This window comes from Botryllus schlosseri, unplaced genomic scaffold, assembly GCF_051294905.1.
Source record: "Botryllus schlosseri isolate E-star unplaced genomic scaffold, Bs_hap1 Bs18a, whole genome shotgun sequence".
Taxonomy (NCBI): domain Eukaryota; kingdom Metazoa; phylum Chordata; class Ascidiacea; order Stolidobranchia; family Styelidae; genus Botryllus; species Botryllus schlosseri.
This window is the reverse complement of record NW_027648627.1, coordinates 117,857-130,908: the sequence shown is the minus strand read 5'-3', so window position 1 is coordinate 130,908 and position 13,052 is coordinate 117,857. Positions and strand designations below refer to the sequence as shown.

Here is a 13,052-nt window from a genome sequence, read left to right as displayed (position 1 = left end):
TAAAGGTAGAACTGGGTCCACAGAATGTATTCGGGCCCTACCAATTTTCGCGCATTATCCTTCAACTGATAAAGATATGTAGGCTACGTCTAAGTAGTCTACATTGGATATGTCAGATTATTATGATATCGATTGCCTTAGCCCGCTTGTTGCGTAGGGCTCCAGAGACACGTCGCGCTGTTGATGGCGGGTGTCGATACTTTCTATAGTCGCTTTTATGGTTAAGTGTGAGCAAGGAGCCTCGAAATTGATGTAACGCGATCGATCTATCTTTGCAGAGACCAGAATACCGTATCAGATAATAAGTACAATGTTAGTTGTGTCGAACAGACTACCGTTTGTTGTTGTGCGCGGCGAAGACGGCGAGCTTCGAAGAAAACCATCAGTTGGGGGATTGGTGACAGCAGTCGCTCCTGTTGTAGTGGAGCAGAAAGGACTTTGGATAGGATGGCCTGGGATGCACTTTGAGGACGTGGGACAGCCAATTCCAGGACCAGACCTCTCTAACACCGGACCTACCGCTGGATTAGCCACAGATCAGGTGAGTTCACGAATTGTGTGCCTATCTGATGATTTATGAAGGGAGTGTGTGCGTAAGGCGTTCGTAGCTTCCATAAAAATTCCATACAACTATTTCGACAAAAACGGCCACGGACAATGTCACGTGCGGGCATCACTCAAAATCACGGCCTTGGGCATGGAATATTTCGAGTGAATCTCCTGTTCACGAGAGACCCGTTTGTTGATTGAGGAATTCGATCTGTCGTAATTGTTACGTTGCGATGGCGGCTAGCGGTTACATGTTACACCGTCGTGACAACACGCTGTTCACGACGTATCAGGCTGAACGTCAACCAGGCTGACATAGGACAAGTGAAAAATCACAAACAAGGCAATGGATTGAACATTAAACACAGTAGAGAGATGCCTATTGACATTTACTGGTTAGATGGCAATGAAAATGTGATACGTAACTGCGATTAAGCATCCCTTCACCTCGTAACTATGTAGAATACAGAATGTAGATGATATTCTCGGAACCTTACCTTAGATACTCCCCTTTCGTTGTTCGTAGTAAATAACAGTTTACATTGTTTCAGATTGTTCCAGTTCACATGCATCCAGAAGATTTCGATAAATACTACAACGGGTGTTGTAACAGTACGTTTTGGCCTCTACTACACTCGATGCCTGACAGAGCCATATTCAATCCGGTGCATTGGGAAGCGTATTGTGCAGTCAATCGGATATTTGCGGACAGAACGATTGAGTCGGTTAAGAACATGCAGAAGGGCGGGGGATTGAAGGTAGGCTTGTGGATGTGAACACTGAACATATCTCCTGTTCCCTACGAATGGATGGGTGAATTAAAATGTGGAGCGCCACTCTAGAATCTAGATACCCCTGACGAGTGTAAGCCGAAAATATGCGGGTCAATTCCAATATTAGTATACTATCCAATCGTGTATTAAAGTTTTGTACCTCCATGAAGCTCTTCAATCTAGATACCGTAACAACGATCACAATATATATGTTGAGCGTCTTCTCAGTGTAAAGGTGTCAGTAAACGTACTATTTACCCATTTGACAACCATTCGAAATATGACAGCCGAATGTCATGTCGGGTCAGATCAATATTATTGCGACGCCTATCGTGATATTTTTTTGCAATCTCTGCAAATATTACGCTGCTGCGTCACGCGTTATAGAAGTGAACTGAATGCGAAAGTTGTTGGTATCGGTGTTGCAAGCGACCTACTGAAGTTAGAAGTGATTTAATCGCAATTAAATTCATGTTATGTCTTTGCCTTTAGCAACCTCTGGTGTGGATTCACGATTACCACTTGATGGTGGCGGCGAACAGAATACGACAGGCATTGGAAGACGATCCCTCTATTAAATGTAACTTGGGATTCTTCCTCCACATTCCCTTCCCGCCCTACGACACCTTCCGAATATGTCCTTGGGATGATGACGTACTACAGGTGAGAGGAGATGATGTATCAAACATCTGAAAATATTTTTTCAGGATAAGTAGATCACTGGCATAAATGAAACACTTTTTCTTTGTATTTCCCTGATAATTTATTGGAATTTATTTCTGTATTACAGGGACTCTTGGGTCACGATCTGGTGGCGTTCCACATCGAAAGTTACGCCCAAAACTTCATCCAGTGCTGTCAGGAGAGACTCGGCTGCCGGGTGGATAGAGAAAGAATGCTAATCGAACACGGCGGAAGGACGGTGCATGTCAGGGCTTTGCCGATAGGTGAGTGCGATGCTATATTCAGCGGCATCAGTACTGAACAATCTGTGATAAACTGAACTCTTCAAAGGCATTCCGTATAATCGCTTCGTGACCATGTCATCGCAAGCTAAGCCGTTAGTGAAGCAGAATGCGGACCAGAAGCTCATTTTAGGGGTGGATCGCCTCGACTACACGAAGGGTCTGTTGAACAGGTGAACAGTCTACTACCTACCATTCTGATCAGTCAAATGAATAATTGCAATGATACATTATAAAGTAGCATATATGCTGATTGCGTTTTATATATTCATTGGTGCCAGAACAGTCTTCTATCTCTACGTTACCTTATGAATACGGTTCTTGAAGTTGAAATTGTGTAGCAACACCCAGACATGGTGCATTTTTTCCGTCTGGCATCTAAACTGGAGTAGCAATATCTTGATCAAGTCGTACAGATTGTAGCAGTTAAGTGCGCTATACGCTGACCAATGATCAGTGTCCAATTTTCCTTCGTAACGAAACTCGATTTACATCATCATCTTAAACAACGCATATCTTCAGGGTACGGGCGATCGAAAAACTTTTGGAAATGTACCCAGAGCACAAAGAAAAAATTTCCTTCCTGCAAGTAGCTGTGCCATCAAGGACTGACGTCAAAGAATATCAGGTATAACGACTGTCTCTGTAGAATATTTAACCGATCTCGATTGCAAACCCACGTGCATTAGATTACCGACACCAGTACTATTAAGTATCCAGTAATGCTGTAACGCACGAAATTTTTGCGCAGCTTCTGAAAGAAGAATTAGACCAAGAAATCGGCCGGGTCAACGGCAGATTTTCCAGTCCGGACTGGAGCCCGATTCGTTACATTTACCGATCGCTACCCCAAGAAGAGCTCGCGTCGTACTACAAAGCAGCTGACGTGGCTTTAGTGACACCTCTGAGAGATGGAATGAATCTCGTGGCTAAGGTAATAATAATTGTACACATTTTCGGTTTCACAGTAACTTGGAGTAAGATATTGATAATCATGATAATAGTAGGTTTGAGAGCCGGCAAAGAAAATTGAGATTGGTAGAGATGTGAAAATGAGGCATCGTTGTTACTCAAGTAGAAGGAACGTTGTAAAATTTTCACTGAACTAAAAGTAGAATTAATTGGAAAGTAGTCGCGGAAATCGGTTTTCCGGGCACTGTCTCGAAAAAAATGACCCATTTTTAGTCAATTCACCAGCTATCGGAGTTAGGTGAGTAAATTTCCCGTTTATATGTCCTATTTTTTGCATCCATTAATATGGGGGGGGGGGGTTAATTTGTGTCGAGCTTGATAAGGGAGCGATGAGTGAGAGAAGGTTGGGAACCACTGAAACCTAGACGATGTAAAGAAGAGACGTGTACACTGTACAGGTACATAGTATGAAAAGTTATAGAAGATATCAGAAAGAAGTACTTCTTTCCTGTCCGCCTCTGGAGATTCAGCATACTAAATTTTGTATAAGACTGTGGCTGAAGGTATTCATTTTCAAGGAATTCGTGGCTTGCCAAACAGGCGAACCCGGCGTGTTACTGCTGTCGCCATTTACCGGCGCGGGTGAAATGATGCTGGAATCCCTGTCCGTCAACCCGTACGAGACAACGGAGATCGCGCACGCCATCGACCGAGCTCTCAAAATGCCACCCGACGAGCGGCAAGTCCGCATGAACCTGTTGAGGAAGCGAGAACGCAACAATGACGTTCACCATTGGCTGGATAGCTTCATGGAAGGTAAATATTGGCGGAATTTTACAGACATGGTACTGTGTGCTACCAGCGCGCGGTTGGAGTGAATGGAATGTTTGAACAAGCAAATTGAAAACGAGAAGGATTTATACGCCTTGTATCGATTCCCGATAACTCACTCGGTTTGACCCTGCATCATAATAAATTGAAATATAATTATTAGATTTCCCATTTGCTGATGATTTCATATGCGAAGTGTCATCTGGGAATCTGGGATGGCTTCGGATTTTGTATGTGTTCCAAGTTTGAACAATGAAATCCTCTATTACGAAAAAGTATTTTATCATCAAACTCTCTTTGTTGCGTGGGGACTGCATTGTAGGCTAGTAGTTGTAGACTATATTCTGCCAAATTGAGTGGTTAAACCGAAAGCAAATCCCGATTCGTCGATAACTACGCGCTGTCGCATTCGAACCATACGGTATAGTGAAAGCGTCTGTTTTACACCGCGCTGCTGAATTCGTTTTGTAACGTCTGCAGAAAAACCATATCCATAAACCAGCGATGTACATATTTCCGGACAATGTATATACAGTGTTGTATTTGTCTGTACGCAATCTTTGACCTCGTGGCGCAAAAGACCAACAGGTAATAAACACAATTTTTTTTATATAATAAACAACAAAAACGCGACGTAATGGACATATATCGAGGATTGAAAAATACCTTGATATTGAAATAAACCGTACTGTTTTCGGCGGACACTAGTCAGGGGTAATCGTCAGTGGATAATTGAAAAGAACATTGTGTATCGAACGAGCATGTGCGCCATAGTGCGGTTTATCAATCTAGCAACCTTCTTGGCATGCATAATACATTAGCGCTAACACACTAATTTTATGATCAGCAATGGAAACGGTGGCGAAAAGCGACAGCGACGATAATAGCGAGTCTAGAATCGGGCCCATCCGAATGGAAGATTTCGACTCGTGGATGTCGCAGTACAATTTGGACAGCTCTACGAAATTGGCATTGCTGCTCGATTACGACGGTAAGCACGGCTTACTGTCTATAGATATTCCATTGACACTCAATGATATTCATTCTCAACAATAGGCACGCTAGCGCCAATCGCCCCGCATCCAGATCTAGCTCTGATGCCCGACGAAACCAAACGGGTGCTGGAGCGCCTGGCTAACTTGAGCGACGTTCACATTGCGATCGTGTCCGGCAGGAAAGTGGAAAACGTGAAGGAAATGGTCGGAATAGATAAGGTAATTGAGTTGATATCATGTAGATTTGGTCAGTTACTAAGTATTTAGCAAGCCCCTTCATTTTGTCGCTTGTCCGTTTATATTATCTTCTAGTACTTCTCATTCAGCGCATAAGCCTTCTCTTTAGGCCCACGTGGGTGTCTGATATCAAACGCATAATTTGTTATATACTGATAGACGCACACCTAATTGTATATAACAAGATGCGTCCACACCGCAGAGAGTTGTAAGTTGTTCTCGTTTTAGATCACGTACGCCGGTAGCCACGGAATCGAGATTTTACATCCGGACGGCACGAGATTCACGCACCCCGGACCCAACGAATATCTCAGCAGAATGGCGGAGCTTCGCAAGAGCCTCACCGAAGAGTTGGAAAGAGACGGTGCGTGGGTGGAAAACAAAGGTAATAGAGATATGCCAGTTACGTACCGCTATTTGGAGATTTTGGCTGAATTGTGATTGTATTTGCTTTGAGTTATGATTCTTTTGAAGCTGGATTTGGACTTGGAATATCTAATAATTGATTTTTCAACGAGGCATGCAGTACAATAAATTCCAGTCATTACACTGTAAACGAAAATCGCGTATTTCGCCGATTTTCACCCTAGCGTACGGTGTAGGCTAAATCAGGTAAACGGCACTTTCAGGCACCAAATTGTGCTTCCACGCTCATACGATTGGTGGAAATGAGTCAAATGCACCAATCATGACAGAGATATGTCCCAGCCGTACCTGAAACAGCCATTAACCTAATTGACACACCGCGCTATGGTTGAAATCGGCTAAATACACGAATTTCCAACCCACTGATAGTGTATCGGGAATGGACTTGGACGTAATGCAAATTGAATTCTTGATTTTGATTTGGACTTTGTGTATGTAATCGGACTCATATTTAAAGCTAATCTAATTTGGTTTCGAAAATAATATCGATATTCGATATCATATTCGATGTCCTTTCACTTCAGAATTCATCCTCACCTTTCACGTGCGCAACGTCGCCAAACACCTACGCGACGGTATGCTGAAAAGAGCCGTGGCCATAATACAGGAGCACGGTCTCAAGGCCAGCAAGGTAACGCGTTGTAGCACTGTCGCTGTCCCTGTACCTTCATATTTCATATTCGATCTGATTCTGTCAACAGGCTCATTGCTCGGTTGAAGCTAAACCGCCAGTGATATGGGACAAAGGACGGGCTTGCATTCATATCTTGAGAACTACGTTTGGTGTAGATTGGAACGAGAGAGTTCGTATCATATATGCCGGTGATGACGTAACAGACGAGGACGCTATGACGCAATTAAAAGGTATGTTACTCTGTTTCTTTGCGGATGTCTTACTATAGATTACTAACCTACGGATAGATACGCAACTCTCGCAAAACCCGTCGTTACGCTCGGGCAAGCAGTTACTCTTATTGTTAAGCAATCTAAAAGCAGCATAATTGGTAGTGCTATAACTGGCGACCGGAGCGCTGAAAATTAATAAAACTGGTTTTAATCGAAAGCTAGTGTCGCACTGATTCCGACAGTACAAATTAAAATTTTATCAGAGCAACGGAACCACCTAAAAACAGCCCCAAAGTCTGAGAATCGGCATTGTTCCAAACAATCGCTTGACGAAATTGACCATTGTTATGTTCATTGTGTCGCGGCGTTGCCATTGTTGGAACAATGCCGATTTTCAGACTTCGTGGGCTGTTGAAGGGTGGTTCCATTGCTTTGACCAGATTTTAATTTGTATTGTCGGAATCTGTGCAACACTAGCTTTCGATTAAGACCAATTGTATTACATTTCAGCGCTCCGGTCGCCGGGGGGGGCCACCCCTATGACCTGAGGTGGTCAAAGTATTCAGCGTAGTTGCTGTTGAATTAGAATTAATGCCGTAAAGTCCTACCCAAATACAAGCAGAAATAGCAATTTCCGAGACAATTCAAAACTACTTCAAGTGGAAGTAGAAACTGTAAGGCCCAAAAAGTATATGAGTTGTTAATTTCAAAAAGTAGATTCGAGAGGTTGCATATTTATATCAGTTATCCGCAGACGGATTCATTCTAAATTGCACCTTCGCGACTAGCGCAAAATGACTCATGACAGTACAAATAGGGGCGATTTTGGAACATCTATTCGATTACCGTGATACAGGGACTATTTCACGCGGTTGTTATGACAATTTCACACGTACAAGTCATCCAAAACCATTTTCTACTTTTCAAAACCAAAAGTGCAATTTTTCCCAAAAACTTGAAAATGGAAATGGTCCAAAATGCAGCACAAGTATAGGCAAAATAAATTTGAGTATTCCGAAAAAGTATAAATGACCAGGTACTGATCGCCTTTGCATTGTATATGGTCAATGCTCATATAGCAAAGATAGCAGCAAGACTGTATTATATGTCACGTTTTTAGGGTGCATTTAGCGGCGATATTCACACTCTTCTGACCCCTTATCGTTTTATGGGGATCTACATCGCAGGTTTATAGAACCTCGTTTTGTGAATGGCAAGAAATTTATACAACAGCCTTTTCGTACAGGTTTGGCATTCACGTTCCGGGTAACCAGCTCTCAGCCACTGGTGCGAACCGCCGCGCGAAAGCGCCTGCCCGGCACCGATTCAGTGCGGATGATGTTGAAATGGGTCGAGCGCCACATGACCTTCAATAGACTCCCGCGATCACCATCGCCCGCGCGTTCTCGAAGCCCGCCAAGCCTGTCCTCATCAGACGACGGATCCGTGGAATACGAGACGGAGATAGACAACTACACAATACCACGCGGCGACCCTCCCGCCGCCGCTGTCATCGCGAGTTGAGCTCGAAATAGTTATACTGCACATCGCTTTTTCATATCTCGGTACGCCTGTGTCCATGACATGAGATCCGGCTCAGCGGAATCTAATATTCCTGTAAGCTATACTCTTCGTCGGAAATGTATATCGATTTCGCCTGCCGTAACTTGCCACCTGATTTTATCACTTGCCACTTTATATTATCGTCTTTTACTTTCATTCAGTGCACACTGTGCATGCCCCTTCTTTACATATGCCAGGCCCAGGTGGGTGTTTGAGCTCATAGACTACTTCTAGTCGTTTCGGCATCGTCCTATCATTCCTTATATTGCAGTCTTGTTTTGAGATTTTATGAATAAACTTCAACTTGATATGCTCCTACGTTACTGCTAAAATTGAGGAGAATAAATGCGAACCATTCGATATATCCAAACAGTAGGGTTACCCGACGTTCTCTTTTTCGACTTTGTACTTGGAGGACGCCCAAATATCCACTTTTCTGAGAATTTGACCTCTTTTTAGAAATTTCGGTTAAAGGTATGTGAAAATTGGACTAAGATATAGGAAATTAGTATACAAGTAACGGTCCGGCGGGTCTTCCGGGAGTTGAGTCAGAAATACCTTTTTTCAGATTTATTTCCGTTATTGCAAGTTATATTAAGTGAGTTTTGCAAGACTTTACCTGAAAATTGAGCAGCCAACACAATGATTTGTGCTCGGACTCCAGTCATAATCAGAGGTGGTCAAAGTAGTCAAGAAAGCTACTCAAGTAGAAGTTTTCCAGGATTGCTAAAAGTGTCGGAATCAGTGTGTGAAGTGATTTAGCGCCTATTCGATTTATGTTAAAATAATCAATTGCGAGCTATTAGTTGGAAAAATGCTCATACAAAAGTAAACGTGATGTTGTACCCTTCGATAGAACTCAATACGATCGGTTCCTAGGCTTTTATTAACATAAAAGTAAGCTAGTGTATCTGAATACAACATGGCAATAATACAGAGTTAACGTAGGTACAACTAACAGAAGCGACTCCACACCCAACTGGTACGAATGAAATGAATAGTCCCGACGTGAAGGTAATCAGGAGCAATCAGTATAAACACCCACTAGTGGTCAAAAGGGACTGATACACCACAATCTCCCCCACTAACAAAAGCAAAGTAATTATAAAGAGGATTGTCCATATCGTTCAGGCGCGCGTTTGATTCTAGTTGATCTTCTCAAGGGCGGAGGATCAGCGACAACTTCTTGCAAAGTTTCTGAAGAATCTTGTTTGTTGCCAACGTCAACCGTAGGTTCAACCAGAAACGAATCGTCGGCCACTGCACGGTCCGGTTCGGCAGCCCCATCATCGACTGGGTAGGGCTCAGTAGTAGGCGGATAAGGTGCGAGGTCCTTGACTGAGACGGTCGATTCCACTCCAGATGGATGCCGGATCAAGGCATATTTGGAGTTAGCTTCGAGCAAATCGACTTCGATTCCGAGCGGATCACTTTTACTTCTCCTTGCGAAGTTCCTCAGCAACACGGAGCCTCCTTGGAGTATCCAATCTGGAACCGATTCCCCCATCATACTTCTCCTACTGAAATTGAAAAATCTGTCGTGCGGACACGAATTAGTAGTAGTACACAGAAGCGAACGGATAGAGTGAAGGGCATCAGGCAACACAGCTTCCCATGAACTTTCAGGCAATTTTCGTGAGGCTAAGAGCATTCTTACTGATCTCCAGAGCGTTTGATTCAAACGCTCACATTGAGAGTTTCCAGTGGGATGGTACGGAGTAGTTTTGCTCGTTGCTATGCCTTTACGGGTAAGAAACGTCGTTACTTCTTTCGATAAGAACGAGTTTGAACGATCGCTGTGAACATATTCGGGCAGACCGAACAAGGAAAACAAATCAGTGAGACAATTAACAACGGTAGCTGATGTCATATCTCGGCATGGATACGCAAATGGAAATCTGCTGTATTCGTCAATAATTACGAGCAGATACTTTCGAGGTCCTTCAACAGGGCCTTTGAAATCAATACTTATTCTCTCCCACGGTCTAGTCGATTTAATGAGACGGTGATGGACATTGGATTTATAGAATCGCGGTTTGATTTCGGAGCATATTCTGCAGTTAGCGCAGATCTTTCGGACTTCATCTACAGAGAATGGCAAGTTTTTCGCTCTAATAAAATGGTTCAACCGTCGTACTCCGGGATGAGCAAGAGCTTCGTGCACCTGATGGAGAGACAAGCCAGAATTTGGCAACGAGCAGCAGACACGAGAAAATGTATCAGGAACAACATTCTCAGTACCCGGGCGATGAATTATTTCATACTTGAAGGCGCTCAATTCGAGTTTCCACACCGACAACTTAGCATTTTTGATTTTACTAGCGTGAGTTTTGCTGAATATGAACGACAATGCTTTTTGATCGGTAACGAGGCGGAACTTATTGCGGTGAAGCAAGTATCCCCATTTTCGTATGGCCTCAATAATAGCGAGAGCCTCTTTTTCAACAATATTGTATTTTGACTCGCATTTGGAAAGAGTATGCGACATAAACGCTACAGGTCTGCCTCTTTGACTTAGTATGGCCGCGATAGCCACGTCCGAAGCATCACAGGCAACCTCGAAAGGTTCGTCGTCATATATACAACTTAGGCAAGCACCTATAAGGCTATTTTTCAACGATTTGATAGCCTGGAGTCCATCGGTTTTCAACGGAAATTCATTGTTTCGAGTCAATGGTTTCATTTTCTCCGAAAACGAAGGTATCCATTTCGAATAATAGGCAAACATACCCAAGCAGCGCTTTAAACTTTTTGCATTGTTAGGGATGGGCATATCCATCAAAGGTTTCAAATGGCAAGGATCAGGCTGAATTTTGTTATGGGAAATAAGGTACCCCAGGAGCGATAACTTTTCAACTGAGAACGCACATTTCTTTTCATTCAGAGTCAGCCCGTCAGCCTTGGCTGAAGTCATAAAACGTTCCAACCTCTTATCGTGTTCTTTTCTATTTTTGCCATAAATAGTAACATTGTCCAGGTAAGCAATAGTACCTTGCAGGTTATGATTTCGGATGAAATTGTCTATGAATCGCTGGAAAGCTGCGACGCCGTTTGTTATCCCAAAAGGCAATCGACGAAACTGGTATAAATTACCGTCAGCTTCGAAAGCTGTTAAAGGACGGTCTGAAGGGCAAAGAGGCACCTGATGATACGCGGATTTCAGATCGATGGTGCTATATACCGTTCCTTTAGCGACTTCATTAACAATATGCTCGATTCTAGGGAGCGGATACGCGTCCAGGGGCGTATATCTATTAATAGTTCGAGAATAGTCGATAACTAACCGCTTTTTATGGCGTTCATCTTTCGTCACCAGAACCTGAGCCCGCCACGGAGAGACGGACTTTTCTATCACATCTTCTTGCAGTAATCTTGACACCTCTTCTTTGATGAATTGGGCGTCGTCGGTGCAATAATTTCTTGATTTCACAGCGATGGGATCGACATTTCTATCAACGAAGTGGAATATCTTTGGCGTCTCTGTAATCTTAGCGGCAGCGACGGAACAGTGAGAATCACCGATGATCAAGTCGCTTCGAGGCCCGTTGAACTTGAAAATGACGTTCTTGTGAGTTTTCAGGAACTCCAATCCTAAGATCACATCCGCGCACAAGTTGTTTACGACTCCGAAACGTGTTTCGCTGTATTTATGATCCTGTATTGTGAATGGCGAAGTAACATGCCCCAATACTTTAGAGGTGGAGTCCTTCGATGCCAGAGTAATAGTGGATTCCGGTCCGTGCAGAGGGAGTGCAAGCGAATTAGCAAACGATCGTCTCATAAAGCATTCGTAGGCCCCCGAGTCGACCAGCGCCTCTATAGTCAATCCTGCTATATTGATGATGATAGCCGAGTATCTGAGTGATTTCGGTACTCCAATCAACAGGGAAGCGAGGTCCGCCACTTCGGCGGAATTAAACGTTACCGCACCAGTTCCACCGGCGGCTAGAGAAGCCAAATGAGAGGCTTCATCAGAATCATACGCTGGCGCAGCGATCTTCCTATTTTGAGTGCCACTTTTGCATACCTTACCGAAATGGCCTTTATATCCACATTTATAGCAATCGGCGTTTTTCGCGGGACAGACCTTGCGCAGAGGGTAATGTTGACTGCCGCAATATTGGCACTTCTTGTATGCTTTCGTGACTAATGCAACTTCGCCGGTCCCCTCCGGCGTTATTTTGACTTGATCGCTATTAGTCGTCTGTTCAGATCCCACAGCACTCACGGCGACAGGGACGGGCATCGATATGGGCTCGTAAGAAGACGAAAATTGCTGAGCTCGCTCGAGAGATTCGGCTATCTGAACCGCTTTGTCCAATGTCATATCATCGTGCTCCAATAATCTAAGACGAATATTAGGCGAACGTAAGCCAGCAATTAAGGCGTCGCGAACTGCTTCCTTTTGATGCTCGTCGGAATTTACAGCAGCGAACATGCAATCTTTAGCGAGAGTTAGCAATTTTAGCGAAAAATCCGTGACGCTTTCTCCTTGATCCTGACGAGACGTTGCCAAGAGGTGTCTGGAGTAGATCACGTTATTCTTTTTCTTGTAGAGCTTGCATAACGCCTCAAGAGCGGATTCATACGTAGCAATTCACTGTGCTGAGAACCGGAAGCGATTCTAACAAAGGAGGACCAGTGTAACGTACAATCATTGAATGATTGGTTGCTGCTCTCACGAGTGACACTGGCGTATCTCGAACAATCCGAACATACACAAGATACAGTGATTTGTTCGACACCGTTTACTTGATGACTTGAAATTGACTCGTAAATTTTGCTCCGAGTCACGAGTCAATGCACATTTTTGAAGCTCCGAGTCAAGTCAAGTCAAGTCATTTTTCCAAAGTGACTCGAGTCAAGTCAAGTCATACGAAAAAGTTGACTCGAGTCTGACTCGAGTCAAGTCATGACTCGAGTCATCCCAACACTGCCACAAACCGCTTTTAGCT

The 13,052-nt window shown here is 43.7% G+C and overlaps 2 protein-coding genes across 2 annotated transcripts; one reads left to right on the top strand and one right to left on the bottom strand.

Moving 5' to 3' along the window:
- The first annotated feature begins 261 nt into the window (after positions 1 to 261).
- LOC145459828 (trehalose-6-phosphate synthase-like) lies at positions 262 to 8,114 on the top strand. Its single transcript, XM_080338355.1, has 14 exons — positions 262 to 541; positions 1,101 to 1,307; positions 1,815 to 1,985; positions 2,113 to 2,269; positions 2,337 to 2,460; positions 2,810 to 2,915; positions 3,039 to 3,221; positions 3,778 to 4,015; positions 4,878 to 5,021; positions 5,087 to 5,244; positions 5,491 to 5,647; positions 6,213 to 6,319; positions 6,390 to 6,552; positions 7,781 to 8,114. Exons 1-14 carry the CDS (start codon positions 311 to 313, stop codon positions 8,056 to 8,058), a joined length of 2,424 nt encoding a protein of 807 aa, XP_080194481.1. The 5' UTR covers positions 262 to 310; the 3' UTR covers positions 8,059 to 8,114.
- An 850-nt stretch (positions 8,115 to 8,964) lies between these two features.
- On the bottom strand, positions 8,965 to 12,652 carry LOC145459825 (uncharacterized). The gene is made up of 2 exons (XM_080338353.1): positions 11,382 to 12,652; positions 8,965 to 9,632 (listed from the first exon to the last, which is right to left on the bottom strand). Exons 1-2 carry the CDS (start codon positions 12,533 to 12,535, stop codon positions 9,200 to 9,202), a joined length of 1,587 nt encoding a protein of 528 aa, XP_080194479.1. The 5' UTR covers positions 12,536 to 12,652; the 3' UTR covers positions 8,965 to 9,199.
- Positions 12,653 to 13,052: the final 400 nt, after the last annotated feature.